Consider the following 24,744-nt stretch of genomic DNA (forward strand, 5'->3'; position numbering starts at 1 on the left):
CGACCCTGGCAGGCACAGGCACAGGGGACCATATCGGATTCAAACCACTGTCCTTCTGCATGAAAGGCAAATGCCTTACCTCCATGCTAACTCTCTGGCCCCAGATTGTGCTTTTGATGTTGTACCAAAAACCCACCGCCAAACTTATATGATCACCTAGATTTTATCCTTACCATCTGAATGTTTTTAGCTTCATGTCTTAGGTTTAGGTGCAAGATTATTTTTATGCTTTACTTCTGTTTGTTTGTTTTTGGATCACACTTATTGGTGCTCAGGACTTAACTCTTGGTGGTGCTTGTGAGAACCATATGGGATACTGGAGATTGAACCCAGGATGGCCTGTGCAAGGAAAAGCACCTTACCTGCCGTACTTTTCTTTTTTGGGGGGAGAAGTAGGGAATTTTGGGCCATTCCCAGAGGTCCTCAGGGCTTATTCCTGACTTTGTGCTCTGAGAACCATAAAGGATGCTGGGGATCCAATCTAGGTCAGCTGCATGATGCAAACAAGTGTCTTACCCACTACTCTCTCTAGCACATTCCTTAGTTTTGAGAAGGGTTCTTAGATATATCCTTTCTTTTTATCAGTAATACATTTTTGTTTTTGATTTTTTTTGGTTTTTGAAAAACTCATGGACTTTTTCTTTCTTTGGCTATACATGTCAATACTCAGGTTACTCCTAGCTCTGTACTCAGGAATCACTCCTGGTGGTGGTTAGAGGACCGTAGGAGAGAGAACCTGGGAATGGGATCCAGGTTAGCTGTGTGCAAGTGGAAACCCTTAAACACTCCAGCCTAAAATCTGGTGTTGTGTATTTGTTTTGTGTCACATCTGGCAGTGCCCAAGGTTTACTCCTGACTCTGTATTCAGGGATCACTTCTGGCAAGCTCGTGGCTCATGTACTTTTTTTTTGGGGGGGGGGGCACACCCGGTGATGCTCAGGGGTTACTCCTGGCTATGCACTCAGAAGTCACTCCTGGGTTGGGGGGCCATATGGGACGTCGGGGATCGAACCGTGGTCCCCCTAGGCTAGCACAGGCAAGGCAGGCACCTTACCTGTAGTGCCACCGCTCGGCCCCTGGCTCATGTACTTTTAACGTTACATGTTGTCCAGGATAACTACATTTAAAGCAAAATTATATTCTCTAGGGCCCGGAGAGATAGCACAGCGGCGTTTGCCTTGCAAGCAGCTAATCCAGGACCTAAGGTGGTTGGTTTGAATCCCGGTGTCCCATATGGTCCCCTGTGCCTGCCAGGAGCTATTTCTGAGCAGACAGCCAGGAGTAACCCCTGAGCATCGCCGGGTGTGGCCCAAAAACAAAACAAAACAAAACAAAACAAACAAACAAACAAAAAAAAAACAAAAAAAAATATATATTCTCTATATGTAAGATTATGTTGAACATATGGAGTTAAATTCCATTACACAAAACGAGTAACCTTGAGATAAATCAGTTCATAAATTTTATTTTTTGCAATGATTCTAGTTTTTGGAAGGCTGATGGGTATCAATCAGAGTTTCTCACATGAAAATTATACATTCTCAGGGCCTCTAAGGTGGCGCTAGAGGTAAGGTGTCTGCTTTGCAAGCGCTAGCCAAGGAAGGACCGTGGTTCGATCCCTGGCGTCCCATATGGTCCCCCCAAGCCAGGGGCAATTTCAGAGCACTTAGCCAGGAGTAACCCCTGAGGTGTGGCCGAAAAAAAAAAAATTAAGGAAAAGTATGCATTCTAGCAAGCTATAACTGATAAATAAAAAAAAGGAAGAATAGAAAGAATAGAAAAGAAAGAGCATGTACCCCCCATGGACCAGATATAATCTTTGGTAAGCAGTGACCCTTCTCTATACACACTATCACAGCCAAGGGAGTTGATCTTTGAATTAGATATTGTTGGAGATCAAGCCCAGGTCTCATGTGTGTAAGGCATGAGTTTTGCTGCTGAGACACATCCCTGGCCCTGGAGCGGTTTTCAAAGCCCAGTGGAAAAGACATCCAAGGAGTAGGAAGACTCTTACCAAGTGGAGTGACTCGCGGTTGAACATCCTTTAGAACTTCATGCAGCCACTCCGTAAAACGAACATAATAAAGATCGGAGAAAATGTCATCGACCCGCCCATTTTCAAAAAGATACTAAAAGAAAAACAAACAGTTGTTGGCAATCTCCCGAATAAAACTTTTTTGATCATTAAACCTGATATTCTACGAGTGCCATTACCATCCCTACCTACACCTCCTCTTAAACTCACATACTAAGTCAAAACTATCCAGCTTGTGTGTGACACTGAAGGCCATGCCATGGGAACTGACTCTCTCACCATCAAAAGTTGGATCCATAGGACAGATTTTGGGAACGTTACCTCATTTAGAACAGCACTGTGGAAGTAAAGAAGCACTGAAGAGTTTGGGTCAGCCCCTCATTAGCTATGGTGTAAATTAAGCAACCAAATCTTTCCAATTCTGAGGCTCAATTTCTGTCTGTGGATGAAGATGACTATGCATCTCTTCCAGAACAAGAAAGCATAAAACGGAATAGCATAGGTAAGGTTTTACATGACTAGGGACCGAAAAAAGGAACAAAATGGGAAGCTGACTTTTCTTATCCATCAGCAAAACTAACCTGCAAGTTTCGTTGTTTTTTTTTTCCTTTGTCCCCCATTTTTGGGAGAAAATATCTGACTTAGCTGTTTTTTAAAAATATTTTATTATTTTAGGACTGGAGATATAGTACAAAAGATAGGGCATTTGCCTTGCACATGGCTGAGCCAGGTTCAATCTCTGAGTATAGAGCCAAGAGAAAACACTGAGCACTGCTGGGGATGGCTCAAAACAAACAAATTCTTTTTTAAATTTGTTTTGTGTTTATTTTGGGGTTTTCCCAATAGATCTTGTCATGGCTGTCACTCTTGGAGATATCTGGGGACCATAGGTACCAATGACTGAACATGGGGCTTTAAGAATACAAAGCACGGGCCCGGAGAGATAGCACAGCGGCGTTTGCCTGCAAGCAGCCGATCCAGGACCAAAGGTGGTTGGTTCAAATCCCGGTGTCCCATATGGTCCCCCATACCTGAAAGGAGCTATTTCTGAGCAGATAGCCAGGAGTAACCCCTGAGCACCTCCAAGTGTGGCCCAAAAACAAAAAAAAAAAAAAACAAAAAAAAAACAGAATACAAAGAACATACCTCCATCGACACTCAGGGGTTACTTACTCTTGGCTTTATGCTCAGAAACTATTCCTGGTAGGCTCAGAGGGAATATATGGGGTACCAAGGATCAAACCCAAGTTGAGTGTAGAGCCAGGAGTAGCCCCTAAGTCCCTGAGCGCTGCCAGATATGACCTCAAAACCAAAAACCAACCCCCCCCAAATAAAAAGTGCTTTAGGGGGCCAGAGAGATAGCATGGTGTTTAGCTTACATGCAAAAATAACGGTGGTTAGAATCCAGGCATCCCATGTGGTCTCCTGAGCCTGCCAGGAACAGTTTCTGAACATAGTAAAGCTAGGAGTAACCCCTGAGCGCTGTCGTGTGTGACCCAAAAACCAAAACCAAAACAAACAAACAACAACAACAACAACAAAAACCCAAAATTATGTTTTAGGGCTGGAGCAATAGCACAGCAGTAGGATGTTTGTTTTGCACGCGGCTGACCTAGGACAGACCTGGGTTTGATCTCTGGCATCCCATATGGTCCCCCGAGACAGTAGTGATTTCTGACAGCATAGCCAGGAGTAACCCCTGAGCATTACCAGGAGTGCCCCCCCCCAAACAAAACAAACAAAAAATAGTGCTTTGTCAGGGGCCAGAGTGATAGTACAGCAATTAGGATGCTGGCCTTGCTTATGGCGGACCTGGAGTAGAGTCCCTGGCATCCCATATGTTCCTCTGGATTAAAGTCCCTGGCATTCCATATGGTCTATATAGCCCCCTGAGGCATAGTACCCTCACCTTCCAGAAATGTTTTGTCAAACCAGAGCAATAGTAGTGGGTAAAGTGTTTGCTTTGCATGAGGTCAATCTGGGTTTGATCTCTAACACCCCATATTCCTCCCAGCCTCAAAAACTAAACAAAGCTTTGTGGTTATTTAAGAAAAGCTATAAAATAATGTAACAAATATTTTAGGGGTCAGAGAGAGGACACAGCGGTAAGGCATTTGCTTTGCACGCAGCCGACCAAGGACAGACAGTGGTTCGAGTCCCGGCATCCCATATGGTCCCCCGAGCGAGCCAGGAACAATTTCTGAGCATAGAATCAGGAGTAACCCCTGAGCACCACTGGGTGTGACTCAAAAAAACAAAGTAAAAATAAAATAAAATAACAATGTAATGGGGCCGGCGAGGTGGCGCTAGAGGGTTCGAATCCCAGCATCCCATATGGTCCCCCGAGCCTGCCAGGCATGATTTCTGAATGCAGAGCCAGGAGTAACCCCTGAGAGCAGCCAGGTGTAGCCCAAATACACTCTGAAAAACCAAACCAAAACAAGAAACCTAAACACTACATTAAGTCCTCATATACAGATTCTTAGAAACCAAATTTAAAAAAAACCATAACCAAACAAAAGCTAAGTCCACAAATGACACCTTTCATTCACTATTGGCTAGTACTTCTTTCTACCTTTTTCCTCTTCTGATGGTGCATAGGGACTGAACCAGTTGTGCCGGGGATAAAAAAACAGGCTGCCTACATTCAAAGCATGCATTCCAGGCCCTTGAAAGCTCTCTCTGTTCCTGCCCTGAGGTATTTCCCACACTCCACAATCAGTATTACAATGAACAACTTTGAATGTAACAATATTTTATCAAGTACCTGTTGCTAAGTAGTTGAAATAAAACATCCTTATTACATATTTCAACCACTTGCCTATCCTTTGTGTGTGTGGGGGGCCCACACCCCACTCAGGGGTTAATTCCTGGCTATACACTCAGAAATCGCTCCTGGCTAAGGGGATCATATGGGACGACGGGGATCAAACCACAGTCAAACACCTTACTACTAGCCACCGATCTGGCCTCGCCTATCATATTTTTAATATGACTAACCAGCACATATTCCACAGGAATATAGCTTAATCATGTTCCTATAAAGAACCGTTTCTTACCTTTTGAATACACAGGAAAATATAGTACAGAACATCTGGGTCATACGGTTCACCCTCTACATTTCGAGCTTCCCGGGTCATTAGACAGAGCCCATAGTTCAACTCAGCCACAGCAGAAGAAATGAGATCTTCCTGGAATCGCAGTAATTGGCGTCCTGCAATACAAGTCCCAAACGTGAATGGAGGTCCTAGAACAGTTTTCTCCGTCACTCATATTCCTAGCAGCACTCAGATACTACTCATTGTGGTGCTGGAATGAAAATGGTCACTGTAAGTTCTCTATGATCAGAGTGTGTGCACTCATAAGCATGCGTTTGCGTGCGTGCACGCACACACACCAATTCTGTATTCTTCACTACACACATACATGAGGTAACTTTCCACAGTCCTGACGACCACTTAAATCTCAAAAAGTATCACACTCAGAAAGTTAAGCAAAAATACCTCACAATCCATCCTTAGTAATGTAAGGAATTGTAAATATGAAAGGAGGATGGAAAAAGAGAAGGCAGAAAGAGCAAGCCTTAGATACAAGCACGGTTCTCATTTACTTCAAGTCACTTCAAATCTGCTACGTTGACCAGAAATTCATGTGTACATATAGAGTCAAACTTCACAAACTCTGTTCCTTGTAGAATATCAGAGCTGCCTGCTGCTTGTTATCAACATTTTCAGTTGGTATCCTTTAGTCCCCAGGGCCAGTTTACACTTTCCAAGTCTTTCTTTCTTTCTTTTTTTTTTTTTTTTTTTTTGTGGTTTTTGGGTCACACCCGGCAGTGCTCAGGAGTTACTCCTGGCTCCAGGCTCAGAAATTGCTCCTGGCAGGCACGGGGGACCGACCATATGGGACTCTGGGATTCGAACTGATGACCTTCTGCATGAAAGGCAAACGCCTTACCTCCATGCTATCTCTCCGGCCCCTCACTTTCCAAGTCTTTCTGCCCTCTTACTATGCCCATATAATCAAATTTACATTCCCTCCCACACACTCACTCCCAATGGGTGCAAGTCTGTTCTGAGCATCCTTCTCTAGTTCAGCGTTCTTGGTCTGGGCCCAGTTTTTCCATACTTCAAGCCCTTCTTCTGGCTTCAGAGAATTTGGAAGCAGAAGTTCTGGGGATGGTTGTGGTTGTGACTGAGGTTCGACTTCAGCAACCTGGACAGTTTGCGCCTATAAAAGAGAAAATTATCAGAACATATTATTACTCTCTTGTGTAGTAACTCTTTCTCAAAAAGGACCAAGAAAGAATTGTTACTTGCAATTTTTTTACTGCAAAAAAAAAAAAAAAAGTGTCCTTTTATGTTCTCTGGATCACAACAAGCATTTCACAGGTTTATTCCGGTGATGCTTAGGGACCATATATGATGCCAGGAATTGAATCAAGGTTGGCTGCATGTAAGGCAATTGTCTTAAGCCCTGTACTTTCTCTTGAGCCTACCGTTCTTTTACTCTACCTCTTTGGAAGTGGGGCTTTTTTGTAGCAGTGATGCAGGGTAACAAACCAATAGTACAGGGAAGGCAATGTGGTGAGGGATGAAACCCCAAGAGAACTAATACCAGGAAAGAGAACTAATCTTTAAGAGATATCTTCTCCTTGGACTAACCTACTCAAGAGCTTGTGGATTTGTGTATTCTTTAATTTCAAGACAGTAAAAGCCGAGAACTAATCTTTAAGAGATATCTTCTCCTTGGACTAACCTACTCAAGAGCTTGTGGATTTGTGTATTCTTTAATTTCAAGACAGTAAAAGCCATTAGTACAGCACTTCTTAGCTATGCTGTACTTAAAAAAAAATTATTCTACTTTTGGGGGCTGCGAGACAATACAGTAGGTAGGGTGCTTCACTTGTACGTGGCTGACCAAGTTTGAACCCCAACATACCATATGGTCCCGAGTACTGCTGGGAGTAATCTCTAAGTGCAGAGAAAGAAGTAATCCAAGCATTGCTAGATATAGCAACCCTCAAAAAACATTTCTTTTTTCTTTTTCTTTTTCTTTTTTGGTTTTTGGGCCACACCCGGCGGTGCTCAGGGCTTTCTCCTGGCTGTCTGTTCAGAAATAGCTCCTGGCAGGCACGGGGAACCATATGGGACACCGGGGTTTGAACCAACCACCTTTGGTCCTGGATCGGCTGCTTGCAAGGCAAACACCGCTGTGCTATCTCTCCGGGCCCCAAAAAACATTTCTTTATTCTACTTATTTTTTTAAATTACCCTGGTACTTTTACACATGAGTTGCTATTGTTGAATCTATAACTCAAAAATGCCAAAAGCTGGGGCCGAAGAGATAGCACAGTGGTAAGGCATTTGCCTTGCAGGCAGAAGGATAGTAGTTCGAATCTGGGCATCCCATATGGTCCCCGAGCCTGCCAGGGGCGATTTCTGTGTGTACAGCCAGGAGTAGCCCCTGAGCGCTGCCAGGTATGACCCAAAAACCAAAAAAGAAACAAACAAACAAAAAACAAAAATGCCAAAAGCTGGGCTGGAGAGATGATTCAGGGGACAAGGATGCACGCGGTTGACCCTGGTTTGATCCCTTGGACCCTCACGCCTGCCAGGAATGGTCCCTAAACAAAAGAAAAAACCTGAGGGGCCAGAGTGATGATAGCACAATGTTTGCCTGGCATGCTGCAACCCAGGTTCAATCCTTGGAATCCCACACTGTCCGCTGAGCCTGCCAGGAGTAATTTCAGAGAACAGTCAGTGAATGGTTCCTAAATGCAGAGCCAGGAATAATCCCTGAGCATTGCCAGGTATGGCCTAAAAACAATAAAACAAAAAAAAACAATAGGGCCCGGAGAGATAGCACAGCGGCATTTGCCTCGCAAGCAGCCGATCCAGGACCAAAGGTGGTTGGTTTGATAAGGTCTTGCCTTGCATACAACTAACCCAAGTTCATTCCGTGAATATGGCCTCCAGATCTTCACCATTAGTGATCCCTGAGTGTAGTGCAGAGCCAGCAATCTTTTGTGCACAATGGGGTACTAGCTCCCCCAAAAATTTAAAAAGGGGGAGGCCCTTGTAAGTAGTATTCAGGGGGTTAAGGGATAACTGTTGTTGATACTCAGCCACCAGGCAAGGTATTTCAGTGGTTTGTCCTGAGGATATAGTAATAGGGACCAGAAATGCTTGGGAGGCTACGTGGTGGCAGGGATCATATTTAAACTCAGCGGGGCCAGAGCAATGGTGCAAGTGGTAGGGTGTTTGCCTTGCACACACTGACCTAGGACGAACTGCAGTTCAATTCCATATGGTGCCCCAAGCCAGGAGCAATTTCTGAGTGCATAGCTAGGAGTAACTCCTGAGCATCACAGGTTGTGGGTCCCAAAAAATTAAGGACCAACATGTGTGTTCTACCCATTTAAGTAAGATAGATCCCTTGTCTCCAGATATACTTTTATTATTATTATTTAAATGAATTTGAGCCACACTTGGTGATAATTAAGAAACACTTCTGTTTTGGAGAACCAAAACATTTCAGGGACTCAATCTGAGGTTCCTGCATAGTGATCAATGGCCTTGAGAAGATATCGTATCAGGGACAGGAAAGAGTGTATGGGGTAGAGTCCATGCTTAGTACTCTACTTGAATTTAATTCTAGGACCAGACACAAAAACAAAACAAAACAAAAATCAAAATAAATACTAAGTCTTTATTATTATTATTGGGGGGGGGGGTTGTTGGGCCACACCTGGCAGTGCTCAGGAGTTACTCCTGGCTAAGCGCTCAGAAATCACTCTTGGCTTGGGGGGCCATATGGGACATCGAACCACGGTCCATCCTAGGCTAGCGCCGGCAAGGCAGATGCCTTACTGCTCCACGCCACCGCTCTGGTCTCTTCATTATTATTTTAAGTCACACCTGATAGTACTCAGGGTTTATTCCTGGTGCTGTGTTAAAAGGATCACTCCTAGAAGTACAGAGGGGGGCCTAAGGGGTTCTGGGAATTCACTGTGTGCAAAGCAAATGCCCTACCTGCTATGCTATTGTTCTAGCTTCCAAAAATATCCTGGTTGGTTTTTTTTTTGTTTTTTTTTTTTTGTTTGTTTGTTTTTGGGTTACACCAGGCATTGCTCAGGAGTTACTCCTGACTCTATGATGCTTAGAAATTGCTCCTGGCAGGCACAGGACCGACCATATGGGATGCCGGAATTCGAACCACCGTCCTTGAGCATGAAAGGCAAATGCCTTACCTCCATGCTATCTCTCCAGCCCCCCAAATCCTGTTTTTAAAACAAAAAACTACCCACATAAAAAGAAATCCTAACATTTAATCACTGATGAGAATGAACAGCCAAACTATAACAAGCAAACAATTATTTGAAGATCTGATTAAGGTACAAATTCTGATTCGAAAGGTCTTATGTAGGATCTGATACTCAACATTTCTAACAAGCTAAATGGGAGAGACAAACCACATTGTGAGCACAAGCAGTGAGGACTGAATTCGGTTATACCTTAAAATATATGTAAAAAATGCCTATGCTTTAGGACGCTGCATAAGTTAGGGAAACCAGTTTTGCTACAGTAACTACAGTGACAGAAATATATTAATCAGATGCTACTGAAGATGCTTATTTCAATCCTATCACAGGGTTCACAATAAGGGTGTGTGAGTGTGGGGGGTGGTGGTGAAGGAGTGTCTGTGTAAAGCCAACTCAGGTTCGATCCCTAGTACCAATACAGTCCTCTAAGCAACACCAGGAGTGATCTCTGAAGCCTTGTGAATTGCCAGCTGGGAAACCAAAATTGAGCAAAAAAACCTATGCTTGGGCTTTAATTCTAGAAGATTCAGGTCTTAACTGGCTTAAGGTAGAGGGTCTGTCATTCTGTAGTTTTAAAAGATCCCCAGGTAATTATGATGGCATGCCCAACTTGAAAACCCTGTTTTGAGTAATATTTCTCTTTCGGGGACCATCTGACCATAGGCTTACAGTATATTCCAAGAGGGTCAAAGGTGAAAAGTATGCAAAGGGGCACCACAGCAAGACTAGTAAGTACCCGACCCACTATATAATCGCTTTTGTCCCCAAAATAATTTTTTACAAAAGAACAAAGACCAAGGATTTGATTTGTAATGCTTTCTAGCCTTTTTTTAAATTATTATTTTATTTTTTATGTTCCTTCTCTATAATACTGCTCTGGCTCAAAAGCTTCTTTCTGAAGACAGGCACTGTTTTAGCGATCTGCATTCAAAGAGTGACCCAATCCTAATTGGTCTTACAACCATACAAATGAAGGAGCAGAAAATATCCAGGAATCTTTCTGTTTCGGGGCCATACATAGAATTTATTCTCGGCTCTGCACTGAGGAATCACCCATATGGTGTGGCTGCCCATAGCTTTAAGAAGTTAGGCTTTCTGGCTAGAGAAAATACAATGGTGAAGGAACTTGCCTTGCTTGTGGCTGTCCCGAGTACCATTCCTGGCACCCTAAATGATCCCCTGAGCCCACCAGCAGTGATTCCTCAGCACAGATCTAGGAGTAACCCCTGAGCAATGCCTGATATGGTACAAAATACAATAAAATAGGTATATAAGGGGGCCAGCGAGATAGCATGGAGTTAAGGTGTTTGCCTTGCATGCAGGACGGTGGTTCGAATCCCTGCATCCCATCCAAAAAAAGAAAAAGGTATATAAATCAAACATTTAATGATTTAATAAATTTATTTATTACACCTCTTCTCTCTCTCTCTCTCTCTCTCTCTCTCTCTCTCTCTCTCTCTCTCTCTCTCTCTCTCTCTCTCTCTCACTCTCTCACTCACTCATATGGGATGCCGGGATTCGAATCACTGACCTGCATGCAAGGCAAATGCCTTTTCTCCATGCTATCTCTCCAGCCCCAAATTACTACATTTTCAATTATAAGTGTCCTACAGTTAAAGAAGTTCAGTTCTGGGGGCCAGAGTGATAGCACAGTGGCAGTGTGTTTGCCTTACATGCAGCCAACACAGGACAGACACTGGTTTGAATCCCAGCATCCCATAATCTCCCGAGCCTGCCAGGGGCGACTTCTGAGCACAGAGCCAGGAAAATCCCCTAAGCTCTGCCGGGTGTGACTCCCTCCAAAATAGTCTCTTAAAAGAAAAAAATTGGGTAAGGAATCTACAAGAATCCTCTATTAAAAGTTTCCTTTTAGGGGCCGGAGAGATAGCATGGAGGTAAGGCATTTACCTTTCATGCAGAAGGTCATCGGTTCGAATCTCGGCGTCCCATATGGTCCCCCGTGCATGCCAGGAGCAATTTCTGAGCACGGAGCCAGGAAAAACCCCTGAGCACTGCCAGGTGTGACCCAAAAACCACAAAAAAAAAAAAAAAAAAAAAAAAAAAAAAGTTTCCTTTTAGTACTTTCTTAAATCTAGTATTACTCTAAAATAAATGCAGAGGCTGGAGATGGCACAGGGATTAAGCACTTGCTTTACACACTGTTGACCACAATTCAACCTCCAGTACCACATCATGGTTCCTGAAGCCCCACTAGGACTGATCCTGAACAGAACCAAGATATGCCCTGAGCATTAATGAGTGTGGCCTATAACAAAATCATAAATAAATAAATAAATAAATAAATAAATAAATAAATAGGGCCCGGAGAGATAGCACAGCGGTGTTTGCCTTGCAAGCAGCCGATCCAGGACCAAAGGTGGTTGGTTCGAATCCCGGTGTCCCATATGGTCCCCTGAGCCTGCCAGGAGCTATTTCTGAGCAGACAGCCAGGAGTAACCCCTGAGCACCGCCGGGTGTGACCCAAAAAACCAAAAAAAAAAAAAAAATAAATAAATAAATAAAATAAATAAATAAATAAATAAATAAATAAATAAATAAAGGCTCTAAAAGCAGGGAAGTTCATTGTTTTGGAGGGATCAACATGTGGTGGTATTTGGGGAACCATCTAGGGTGCTAGTTATTGAATCCAGGTTGGCAATGTACAAGACAATCTATCACTCAGCCCTCACTTTCAACTCTTTTTTTTTTTTTTTTTTTTGTTTTTCGGGCCACACCTGTTTGATGCTCAGGGGTTACTCCTGGCTAAGCATTCAGAAATTGTCCCTGGCTTGGGGGGACCATATGGGATGTGGGGGGATCGAACCGCGGTTCTTCCTTGGCTAGCACTTGCAAGGCAGACACCTTACCTCTAGCGCCACCTCACCGGCCCCACTTTCAACTCTTTTAACCATGTGGACCAATAGCTGAAAACCAATGACCACAGAACTAGAGAGGTATTCTACAAAACTGAACTTACAAGAGTGAGGGATGGGTTGTGATTAAGAGGGGTCTTTAGGATGGGTAGAAGGTTATGGGAACTCTAGTGGTGTGATGTATGTTTGATGTATGCACGAAAGTATCATACACAGTATTGTAAGTCACAGCATCTCAGTAAAAATAGATAATGAAAGAAAACCAATGATTTAGAGAATGCTGCAAACCTTGGCAAACGAAAACTGCTTAGGAAGGGCAGCTGGAGAGATAGTCCAGTAGCCAAGGTATTTGCCTTGCATGTAGTAAGCGCAGCTTCAGTCCCTCTATAGTGAGTAAGTAGGCCAACCTGGTATTGATCCCCAGCACCACATATGGTCTCCAAAAAAACTGAAGGAAAAAAAAATCCTCTGAAGCCAGAGTGATAGTACAGTAGGTAGGGTGCATGCCTTGCACATGGCTAACCTGGGTTCCATCCCTGGCATCCCATATGCAGCCCCACAGCCACCGGAGGTATAATCCTTCAGTGTAGAGCCTTAGAAACAGAGGGCTAGTAATGAACTTTTAGAAATATCAGCATGTATGGTTCTGTTCTACAGAAGAGTAAACAAGTTACAGTCTTCTCAAAAAAAAAAAAAAAAAAAGAATTAAGAAAAATAGTATAGGAGTGTATTGCTTTGCATGCAACCAACCCAGATTCAAATTCCTGCATGAAATATGGTCCCCTGAGCACAGAGCTAGGTATAAACCTAAATACCAAGGGTTAGGACCTGAAAGTTAACATCAACAACAAAAAAAAAACCAGAAAGGGAGATTTTTCAAAAGAGCCAGTATGGTATGCTCTGTTGTATGTTACTATATGTGCTATTGAAAAATCTACTATTGTATCTGGTCACAGCAAGGTCAGGTCCTCTTTGATCTTGACATGAGCTAACTCATTCCTGAGAGGTTTTTCTGGGTCACAGCCGGTGGCTCTCAGAGGTTACTCCTGGCTCTGCACTCAGAAATCACTCCCAGTAGGCACGGGGATGCCGGGATTCGAACCGCTATCCATCCTGGATTGTTTGCAAGGCAAACACCCCACCGCTATGCTATCTCTCCGGTCCCTCATTCCTGAGAGTTAAAGAAAAATATTATTTGAGGGGCCAGAGCTATACTACAGTGATTAAGGTACTTGCCTTATACATGGCTGACCTGGTTTCTATCCTAAGCATCCCATATAGGCCCCTGAGCACTGTAGGGAATGATTCAGGGTACAGAGCCAGGAATAACCCTGCAGAAGTAACTCTGCAGAACAGGAGTAAACCCTGCAGAGCATTGCCAGGTATAGTCCAAAAAGAAAACAGAAAAAAAAAAGTCTTTTTAGAAAGTGAAACCAGGGCCAGAGAGATAGCATGGAGGTAAGGCGTTTGCCTTATATGCAGAAGGACTGTGGTTCGAATTCCGGCATCCCAAATGGTCCCCTGAGTCTGCCAGTAGCGGTTTCTGAGTGTAGAGCCAGGAGTAACCCCTGAGCGAGGCCGGGTGTGACCCAAAAACAAAAACAGAAACAAACAAAAAAAGTGAAACCAACTTGGTGGGAGGTTACAACCATAAACATGGTTTAAAAAAAGAGGAGACAGCACAGCGGTAGGGTGCTTGCAACTGATCCTGGACAGACCTGAGTTTGATCCCCGGCATCCCATACAGTTCCCCGAGCTTGCCAGGAGCAATTTCTGAGTGCAGAGCCAGGAATAACCCCTGGGCACAGCTGGTGTGGCCCAAAACAAAAAAACAAAAAAGAGGAGACAAAGAGGAGACAAAGTGTTCATAAATGGAAGGCCAGGAATTCCTGAAAACCCATATGGTATCTTGAGTCTGCCAGGAATTATTCTTGAGCCCAGAAAAGGTAATAAACACTGAGTACTGCTGAATGTGGCCCCAAAACAATTAACAACAAAAACATAAAAGGTAGAGTAGGTAAAGGAACACAACACTTCAGAAGTCATTCCTGGTGAGCTCAGGGGACCATGAGACGATGGGGAGCAAACTCCAGTCAATTGCATGCAAGGCAAATGCCCTAACCACTATACTATCGCTCTGGCCCTATTTTTCTTGTTTTGTTTTGTTCCCAAATGAAACAATCCCTGAAGAATCTGGGCCTACTAAAATGTATTCCAGAAAAGATCTCCCACTGGAGGGCCCAGATAGATAAACTACAGAGTCCAATGAGCACCAAGAAACCTAAGCTGGGGGCCAGATTGATAGCACAGAGGCAGGGTGTTTGCCTTGCACATGGCCAACCCAGAATGGACCCAGGTTCAATTCCCGAGCGACTTCTGAGTGTGAGCCTGGAATAGCTCCTTCGCACCGCTGGGTGCGGCCCAGAAACAAAAAAAGAAACCTGAGCTGCAATTAGACCATCATGCCCAGGAGAGCAGGAGGTCTGATGAGCTCCAACCCTGTAAGCAAAAGCTAGATACAAAGTTCCATCACAAGTCTTCTGGCTGGTTTCTTCTACATACAATAAACTCTATGCACCTGTACTTGACTACTCTAGTCAACTCAGGATTCCAGCAAAATTTTTTTACAATAGATTAGATCAATAAAATAAATTAACTGTTCAAGTTGGGAAGAGAACTCCCCTTTGCTCTGTTTAACATCTCTCCCAGTCCTTTCCATGTTGTTCTATGTCGGCCCCTTGCACGACATTCCAATCTGCATTCATCTACGTTAGTCTTCCTTCCATAATATATACTAAAGATCAAATGCTACTTTTCCCAACTACTCTTTAAATATTAAAAACTAACAACCCACAAATCCTACATTTTACTTCCTAAATTATCTATACACTACTATTAAGCGATTACTGTCTTCCTCTATTTCTAGAGGTGACAACTGGATATTTAATAGGACCTTAACAAAGGTCCGATCTTAAAATGACCCTATATTACACCTTTACGAGGAAAATATACTAATGCTTCTAAGAAACCAAATGGTCCATTGCTTAAGTAGTCATAAATGACTACATAAATGACATAAAGCTTATGAGCACAGTCCCTCGTCTAACAGTGCCTTGTTTGTGCCAGCTCCTAAACATGCATTCCCAGGAGCCTGTACCTGTTGAAGACGCTGGCTTTAGCAGTCCAAGAGACCAGACCCGAAAGTTTGGTAGAAAGGGATCACAAATTTACCTCTAGCTTCAAAAATGGAATCTATCCACAAATCTGTTATTTTTAACACTAACAAAGTATAAATGACAAGAGCCAAATAACCTTAAAGGTAAAAGTTTAACAGAGGCCTGAGGGTTTGGCTCAGTGGTAAGGTACTGTTTTTTATGTGAGAGCTCTGGTTTTGATTTCCAAGCATTAATAGAGCACACAAATATAATTGGGAGTAAACCCCAAGCATTGAGTTTGGGAGCTTAAAGTAGAACTCAAGCACAGCCAGATGTGACCCAAACATAACAATTTGAAGACATCTATTTTTTTTAACTGTTCTACAGATCTAAAATTATTTCACATTAGAAAAAAAAATGAAATTAGGCCCAGGAGATAGTGCAGTGGCAAAGGACTTGCACAGGACTGATCAGAGTTCAATCCTAGGCACTACTTATGATCATTCCCTGCCTGCCACGAAGATTCCTGAAAGCAGAGCCAGAAATCACTGAGCACACTGATGGGTGTGGCCCCACAAGAAAACTACCTTTCGGAGACACAGGAACAAAATTGCACAAAGCCAATCTGGGTTCAATGCCTGGCAACACATATGATCCTCTAAGTACCAACTATAGTCAAGCCTTGTGCATATTGCATGTGGCCTCAAAACATTCCAAAACAAAACAAAACCACCGACCAAAAAACTAAAAAATTTTCAAAATAGCTGCCATGCTAAAAAATAACAAAAACAAAAATACAATAAAGATTTATCTTAACTATATTTATGTATTTATTTGGTTTTTGGGCTATACCTGGTGGTGCTTAGGAGATGCTGGGGACCAGACCCTAGTAGGTCACATGTAAGGTAAGTACTCTACCCGCTTTTCTATCACTCTGGCCTCTATCTTTAAGTTTGTTTTTGGGTCACACCCAGCATCGATCAGGGATTACTCCTGGTTCTATGCCTAAAAATCATTCCTTAAAAAAAAAAAAAAAAAAAAAAAGAAATCATTCCTGGCAGGCTGGGGGAACCACACGGGATGCTGGGATTTGAACTGCCGTCCTTCTGCTTGCTTGCACGGCAAACACCTACCTCATGCTATCTCTCCGGCTCCTATCTAAAGTTTTTTTTTTTTTTTTTTTTTTTTTTGGTTTTTGGGCCACACCCAGCGTTGCTCAGGGGTTACTCCTGGCTGTCTGCTCAGAAATAGCTCCTGGCAGGTACGGGGGACCATATGGAACACCAAGATTCAAACCAACCACCTTAGGTCCTGGATTGGCTGCTTGCAAGGCAAACACCACTGTGCTATCTCTCCGGGCCCCTATCTGAAGTATTTTTTTTTTTTTTTTGGTTTTTGGGTCACACCCGGCAGTGCTCAGGGGTTACTCCTGGCTTCATGCTCAGAAATTGCTCCTGGCAGGCACGGGGGACCATATGGGACGCCGGGATTCGAACCAATGACCTTCTGCATGAAAGGCAAACGCCTTACCTCCATGCTATCTCTCCGGCCCCTATCTGAAGTATTTTTAAAGAACTTAAAAACCATTGGAAGTCCAAACACACATGTGGCATATTTAAGACAGTCCAAGAGTGACACTCCCAATCCCCATTTTTGGGCCATAGTCAGTGATGTTAAAGATGGAAGTGTAGATCCTGACTCTCCACTTAGGGATAACTCCTGGCAATGCCAGGGGCAATGTGGGGTTCCCTTGCATGTGTGATGCCGTGAATCTGGTTACTGGTAACATAAAAATAACTTAAAAAATTATAAAGAAAACAGGGCCAGATATAGCTCCAAGGGTTAAAATACTTTGCTTTCAGGAGGCCCAAAGAAACCCTGATCACTGAGCCAGTTGTAGCTCCTGCATGCTACTGGGTATGGCTCCCAAATGAAACAAAACTAGAAGAGAAAGCTCAAAGACTCAATGGACTAAAGTGCAAGTTTTGCATGACTTGGGTTTAAGTTCCAGCACTTCTGGTCCTCTGAGCACCATCAGATGTGACCCCCCAAAAAAGAAAGAGGAAGACAATTAGGTAAGTTTACACACTGTTCTAAATGATAGAAGTTCCAATGGATTCAATCATTTGTGATAAAGTAGTTCCTACAATGCAGATAACATGTGGAGTATCCATATAGTTTCTTCCTAGAGTTTTACCAAAACAAAAACAAAAACAGGGGCTGGAGTGGTAGCACTAGAGGTAAGGCATCTGCCTTGCAAGTTCCAGCCTAGGACAGACCTCAGTTCGATTTCCTTAGCATCCCGATTTCTGAGCGCATAGCCAAATATAGCCCAACCCCCCAAAAAAAACCTAAAACCAAACACACACACACACACACACACACACACACACAGAGACAGACTTCATAACATCACCTGATGCTCCCATCTGCCCTCCCTACCTCACTATATCATTGAATACTCTACAAGATCACATTATTTCAGTAAACAAGTTCGAGACATGAGAGGTTGCCAGGCAAGTTTCTGCGTTGCACTGGGCCCTGAGGGAGCAAACTGCCCTGCAGATAAGAGTCACTTACTGAGCAAGTAACCTGAAGCTGCGGCTGCTGCTGCTGCTGTGGTGGTGTTGTCTGTTCCTGGGCAGTTTGTTGTTGTGGCTGCTGCTGGGGGTCCCATATATGCACAGTCTGAGCTGTATTCTGGTATGTGCCTGCCACAGCCTGCACAGCCACTGGAATGTGGATGTTGCCATTCATGAACTGTGCTGGAAAGAGAGAGTTGGCGAGGGTCTGCACTACTTCTTCATGGGAGTTTTTCACTACAGACGCGGTGCCCACCATCTTCTCCTTGTCATCCTCCAGCTTTACAGCTGTCAGGGCCGTGGGTGAGCTACTGACGTGAACTGCGTTGTAGGCTTCTTGGGGAATGGCAATGTGGGTGATGCTCTGCTGCTGAGGGTCCCCCCGGGGCTGGGCAGAGTAAACAGGGATGGTCCAGGTTTCTCCTGTAGGGCTAGTAATGGTCCCAGTGGCACTGTACAGGTGGGCACTGTCTACTGTCAGTAAGTCTGGCCTCAAAGACACATAACTCTGCTGCTGGCCCTGTGGAATGGCCAGCACAGTGGCCACCGGCTGCCCTGAGATGGCATAGGACACGGTGATGGGCATGTCCACTTTGCGCTTCTTCACGGGCTGAAGGACACTGGCTGTGCCCACCCGTCGCTCCCCTTCCCGGGGTGAGCCCTGCTGGGACGGTGGTGGGGAAAGAGCACCCACGGTCTGGATTTGGATCTGCTGACCCCCCGCGAGAGACTGGCCAGCCACCAGCTGGGCCTGGATCTGCTGATGCGGGATGTGCTCCTCGGGGATCTCTGTAGCTTGGATCTGTTGGGCAGCCTGGACATGCTGCACCTGGATCTGGGCTGCCTGCAGTTGCGAGGGGCTGGGGCTCTGCAGAGATGGAGTTTGAATGGAGGGGGCTGCCGGCTGTGGTGCTTGGCCTTGGATCTGCACCTGGACCTGGATAGGCTGCTCAGCAGGCTGATGAACAGTGAGCTGAGGAGAGAGCTGTTGAGCCAAGACCTGCTGTGGAGACTGCTGTACCTGCACCTGGACCTGCAAAAAAGAAAAAAGAAAAAAAGATGCACCAGTGAGTGAAGAAGACAACACTAAGAATCCAGCCAATGGAAGGGGTCAGCGACAGTACAGCGAGTACAACACTTACCTTGCACTCAGCTGATTCGGTTTTGATCCCTAATACATCATATGGTCCCCCAAACCCCACGAAGACTGATCCCTGAGTCAGAGCCAGAGTAAATCCTGGGCAAAAACAGGTGTGGCCCCAAACCAAAACCAAAACAAAGTGATTGCCTTTATTTGGGCGTATTTGTACAGCAGTACTCGTATGTACCTGGTAAGTACACATTTAGGAATTATATGAGTAAAAGTTTACCCAGAGGGTAAACGAAAGGTAACAGGTACATTCCACAAGCATTCTACTTCCCACTCAGGATTATCAAACTACTCCATTAAACTTAACACAAATGAACAAATTCTTCAAACTGTTTAGAGATCAATATTTGGTTTCTTACCCCTTCTGGGGAGTGATTTGGGCAACACTTGGTGGTGCTCAGGAATTGATCCTGGTGAGTCTGGAGGCCCAAATGCGGTGCTGGGGATCAAAGCCTGACTGACCACATGCAAAATAAGCGCTCTACCTGCTGTTCCATTGCTCTGGCTCCCCCGTGTTTTTTTAGTTCCTTGATAATTGAGCAACATTTAATGTACTTAGTATTTCCTTTGGAGAAATGTCTCCAAACTGCAGTTAACATGTAGCATTGTAATATTACTTAGTTACATTTATAAGTTACAATGTAGCTTATGTTTTATTGCTGTTACTTCAGCAAAGACATCCAAATACAGCTCTAAGGTTCAGAGTAATGCCTGAAAGAAAATCCTCGAAGTTTAATGCCCCGCAGGACAAAACTTCCAAACTCTTGGGGCCAGAGAGATAGCATGGAGGTGGGGTGTTTGCCTTGCATGCAGAAGGACTGCATCCTATATGGTCCCCCGAGCCTGCCAGGAGCGATTTCTGAGCCTAGAACCAGGAGGATCCCTGAGCGCTGCCTGCCGAGTGTGACCCAAAAACCAAAAACAAACAAACAAAAAACCCCCTTCCAAACTCTGCAGAATGTGGTCCTGGAGAGTCACTGAGTACAATGGGCCTGAGGACTGCACTGCTGGGCTTGGTCATCACTGGGAGTGGCCCCCAGGTAAGGAGATTGTGTAAAGAAACTGGGGGGGGGGGGGAATAAAAAAAAAATAAAGAAAGAAACTGACTAGAAACCACAGGCTTAAATTCTTGTACTTTCCTTACTATAATTACTCTAAGTTTCAGCACCCTCTGATAACATCCTAATGAAAAGGATAAGGACCAGGGATGTTGCTTAGCCACAGAGCCTTTGCTTGTGCATAAGGCCCAGTGTTAGAGTACCAGTATCTAAGTAAAATAAAATGCAGGTTTTGGAGGGAGAAGATGGTCTACCTCCTGACAGAGTTGTTGAAACATCAAATGATATTCAATGAAAAATGGGTAGGTTTTTTTTTTTTTTTTGGGGGGGGGGGTTTGGTGGCACCACTAGCAAAGTTCAAGGCTTGACTCCTGACTGCTTTTAGGGATCATACCTAAGTGGGTGCAGGGACTATACTGGGTGCTGAGGATAGAACCCAGAAGGCCACAAGCACAGCAAGCACCCTACCCACTGTACTAGATTTTTCTTGGAAACCATTCATTAATACTTAATCTTCAAATAGAATTGAATAGCTACAAAGCAGATATACTAAGGAATCAGATCTGGTGGCATGTCCTTTCATTTCAGATTTACTCTAATAAATAAAATAAGGTATATTTACAATCTCTCTTTTTTTTTGTGTGTGTGTGGTTTTTAGGTCACACCCGACAGTACTCAGGGGTTTTTCCTGGCTCTGTGCTCAGAAATTGCCCCTGGCAGGCACGGGGGACCATAGGGACACTGGGGTTTGAACCGATGACCTTCTGCATGAAAGGTAAACACCTTACCTCCATGCTATCTCTCCTGTCCCTATATTTACAATCTTTATTCCTAATAACATTCATAGCCTGTATTACATCCCTTCCAATGTATCTCAATTGTAGAGAGCATGTCTTAACAAGAATGAAATCCCAGACTTAGTTTCTGGCACTAAAAAAAAAAAAAAGACCCGAAATTCTTGCAAAGATTCAGCAGTACTGAGCCAGGCAAATAGTTCAGTCCTTTGAGCTACTTCCCTGGCCCCAAATTTGAAATCATCTAACCCAAAATCTGGTTAGATAATTATTACAAAGTGATAAGAATTTGGAAACTAGGGAAGTCACCTGCCTTGCACATGGCCAACTAGCTTGATTTAAAATCAAGCATCAGGTCTCCAGAATATCCAAACTGCTGATCAGAAACAAACAAACAAACAAAAAAAGCAGTGCTACAAGGATCATATTCCCACATATAGACATCAGAACTCTTTTTGTTTGTTTTCTGGGCCACACCCAGAGGTGCTCAGGGGTTACTCCTGGCTCTGCACTCAGAAATCACCCTGGGCAGGCTCAGGGGATCATATGAGATGCCAGGAATAGAACACAGATCAGTCCTGAGTCTGCTGCGTGCAAGACAAACACCCTACTGCTGTGCTATTACCCCAGAGCCAGTGCTATTCCTTGAGGCCTGAAAGATGATGATGGTCATTGATGATTATATTTGGTTTTTAGGGGGTTCATTTTTGGGGGGTGGGTGTAGAGAGAGATCACAGGGCTCAGGGGCTTGTGCAAACAAGCAGTGCTCAGTGGGTGATATGTGCCTTAATTCCTGCACTATCTCTTCAACCTCAAATAAACAAACTCAGGAAGGGGTATTATTGGGCCAAACTGAGGTGAAAAGTGTTTTTTTTGCAGGGAGAGGGGAGCCCACAACCAGCAGTTATGCACTATCACTCTAGTGTCACAACTGAAGGCTTTTTAGAAAGCAGTTTGAGGGGCCAGTGCAATATCATAGCAGGTAAGACCCTTGCCTTACACATGGCTGACCCAGGTTTGATCCCTAATACCTATATCTCTGTGAGCCTACCAGAAGTGATCTTTGAAAGCAGAACCAAATATAAGTCCTGAGGACAGGCAGATATGGTCCCAAAACAAAGAACAAAACCCCAAAACGTTTGTCTGAAATTAAGCTACAGATCATCAACTATTAGTAATTTAAGTTTTCCAGGACAAAAAAGACAGATAGCAGCTTTCCCTCCACCCCACGTACCAGCACTGTTTGCCCAAGTCAAATATGGAAACAGCCCAAGTGCCATTGAAGGATAAAGAAGAAATTATGGAGGATACGTCCAATGGAATGCTATTCAGTCATTAAAAAAAAAAAGGGCAAACTTGTCATTTGCAATACATGGGTGGACCCTAAGGGCATTATGCACAAGAATTAAGTCAGAAAGAGACAGTATGAAAAAACAAAAAAGAGACAGTATGATCTCATTTACATTTGGCCTCTCAAAACAAAAACAAAAACTGTGGGGTGCCAGGGATATAGCTTAAAGAGGATGCTCTGCATTCAGTAGACCCATGTTTGAATCCCCAGCACTGCATGGTACCCTAAGCACTGCCAGAGTAGCTCCCAAGAAACCCTCAGTATGGCCCTCAAACCAGTCAGGAAAGATATTTATTCTTTTTTGTTTGTTTAATTTGGTTTTTGGGTAACACCCAGCGTTCTCAGAGGTTACTCCTGGCTCTGAGCTCAGAAATCACTCCTTGGCAGTCTTAGGGAACCATATGGGGATGCCAGAATGAGATCAAACCCTGGTCAACTTCGTGAAGGGCAAACGCCCCACCAGTTGAGCAATGCTCCCGGCCCCAGGAAAGAGATTTAAATATGGTTAAAAGTGTCAGGAGCAATAGCACAGCGGTAGGGCATTTGCCTTGCATGCAGCTGATCCAGGACAAACGGTGGTTCAAATCCTGGCATGCCATATGGTCCCCCAGGCCTACCATGAGCGATTTCTGAGTGCAAAGCCAGGTGTAACCCCAGAATGCTGCCCGGTGTAACCCAAAACAAAACAAAAGGCTAAAAGACTAGATATAAAGGACTAAAAGGATATCAAGAAATAGTCGGAGGGGCCAGAGCAATAGCACAAAGTAACATGCAGCCCACCCAAGCACCTACTAACAGCAAAAAATAACCTCCAAGCACCACCAGATATGGCCCAAATACCAAAAAAAAAAAAAAAAAAGGAAAAGAAATGGCCATTAACACGAAGTTTAGTCAGGATTCTAGTCACTTCACAAAGCATCAATAAAAGTGGAGTAGCTAATTTTAGTGCCAATTTTAATTATAAACTCATGTTTTACAGTAGAATATGCTATGTTGCAAGTGCTGTACCCAGGCCAGAAACCAGAATCACTTTGTCAGCCTCTCCTGTAGCTTGTGTGCAAGCATGAGGCCACAATTTCTCAAATTAAGACATACTGTGTGAAATCTGGACGTGGAAGGAATCATGATGAAGCAGGAACCACAACCTCTTCTGGGCAGGGTGGAGGAATGTGGCAGAGAAAGCAAAAAATTCTCAATGGAGATTGAGGCAGGGTTAGGACATGTACTTAGCACTGTAGCAAAAGGTCTCTGTCAAATCAGGCTCTAACATTGTGATTCAAGTCCTATTTCTGGTTAGGCAGCCTGAAAGACTCATTCTTTGGTCTTCCAGAAATAGCTAGCAACTATAATCTTTTAGTGAATGCTTCTTCTGAATATTTAAGAAGGAGAGAGGGAATAAGTATGATAGTCATACATAAATACTTAAATGGATACAAAACAAAGCACAACTTGAAAAATTACACATTACATAAGAAGAGGAAGATGTTCACAGGAGGTACCGGAGATCTAAATTTGCATATACAATCTTATATGTCTATATATACCTCAAGAAGGAAAAAAAGGCATACAGGAGCCAGAGTGATAGCACAGTGGGTAGAGCATTTGCCTTGCACAAAGCCAACCAGGGTTCAATTCCTGGCATCCCATATAGTTCCTTGAGCCTGCCAGGAGTAATTTCTGAGTACAGATCAGGAGGAACCACCGAGCGCCACTGAGTATGGCCCCCAAATAAAAACAAACAACAACAAAATGCATATTAGGCAGGGGATAAAGCTCAGGAGTAGAGAGGACTTGCCATGTATGTGTGAAGCTATAGGTTTAATTCCCAGCACAGTAATGAAAAGTGAGGGACCAGGAGAGATAGCACAGCGACGTTTGCCTTGCAAGCAGCTGATCCAGGACCAAAGGTGGTTGGTTGGAATCCCGGTGTCCCATATGGTCCCCCATGCCTGCCAGGAGCGATTTCTGAGCAGACAGCCAGGAGTGACCCTTGAGCACCGCCGGGTGTGGCCCCAAAACAAAACAAAACAAAAACAAAACAAAAGAAAAAAAAGAAAGTGAGAGAGAGGTAAAAATGGCAAATTGACTCAGTTAGTACCTTTTTTTTTTTTTTTTTTTTTTGGCTTTTGGGTCACAACTGGTGGTACTCAGGGGTTTCCAGACTCTGTGCTCAGAAATCGTTCCTAGCTGGCTTGGGGACCGTATGGGATGCCAGGATTTGAATCACCGTCAGTCCTGGGTCAGCTGTGTGTAAGGCAAATGCTCTAAATGCTGTGCAATCTCTCCGGTCCCCCCTATTTTTTTGTTTTTGGGTCACAACCAGCGGTGCTCAGGGGTTACTCCTGGCAGGCCCAGAGGACCATGTAGGACGCCGGGATTTGAACCACCATCTTTCTGCATATAAGATAAATGTCCTACTTCC

The 24,744-nt window shown here is 44.0% G+C and overlaps 1 protein-coding gene and 1 non-coding gene across 3 annotated transcripts in view; one reads left to right on the plus strand and one right to left on the minus strand.

The window, feature by feature from the left end:
* The window catches only part of QRICH1 (glutamine rich 1), a 43,316-nt gene that overhangs the window by 5,696 nt on the left and 12,876 nt on the right, over positions 1 to 24,744 (minus strand). For both annotated transcript variants that reach the window (XM_049777343.1, XM_049777342.1), the window contains exons 3-6: positions 17,968 to 19,002; positions 6,088 to 6,265; positions 5,095 to 5,249; positions 2,015 to 2,129 (exon numbers count right to left, since the gene is read on the minus strand). In XM_049777343.1, coding sequence (XP_049633300.1) covers positions 2,015 to 2,129; positions 5,095 to 5,249; positions 6,088 to 6,265; positions 17,968 to 19,002 — 1,483 coding nt within the window. The remainder of the gene's footprint in view (positions 1 to 2,014; positions 2,130 to 5,094; positions 5,250 to 6,087; positions 6,266 to 17,967; positions 19,003 to 24,744) is intronic.
* Positions 9,562 to 9,690, plus strand: LOC126014606 (small nucleolar RNA SNORA66). The gene has a single exon (XR_007497623.1). It is a non-coding gene; the product is annotated as a small nucleolar RNA SNORA66 (small nucleolar RNA).

The sequence above is a fragment of the Suncus etruscus genome, chromosome 7, assembly GCF_024139225.1.
Source record: "Suncus etruscus isolate mSunEtr1 chromosome 7, mSunEtr1.pri.cur, whole genome shotgun sequence".
NCBI classification, from domain to species: Eukaryota; Metazoa; Chordata; class Mammalia; order Eulipotyphla; family Soricidae; genus Suncus; species Suncus etruscus.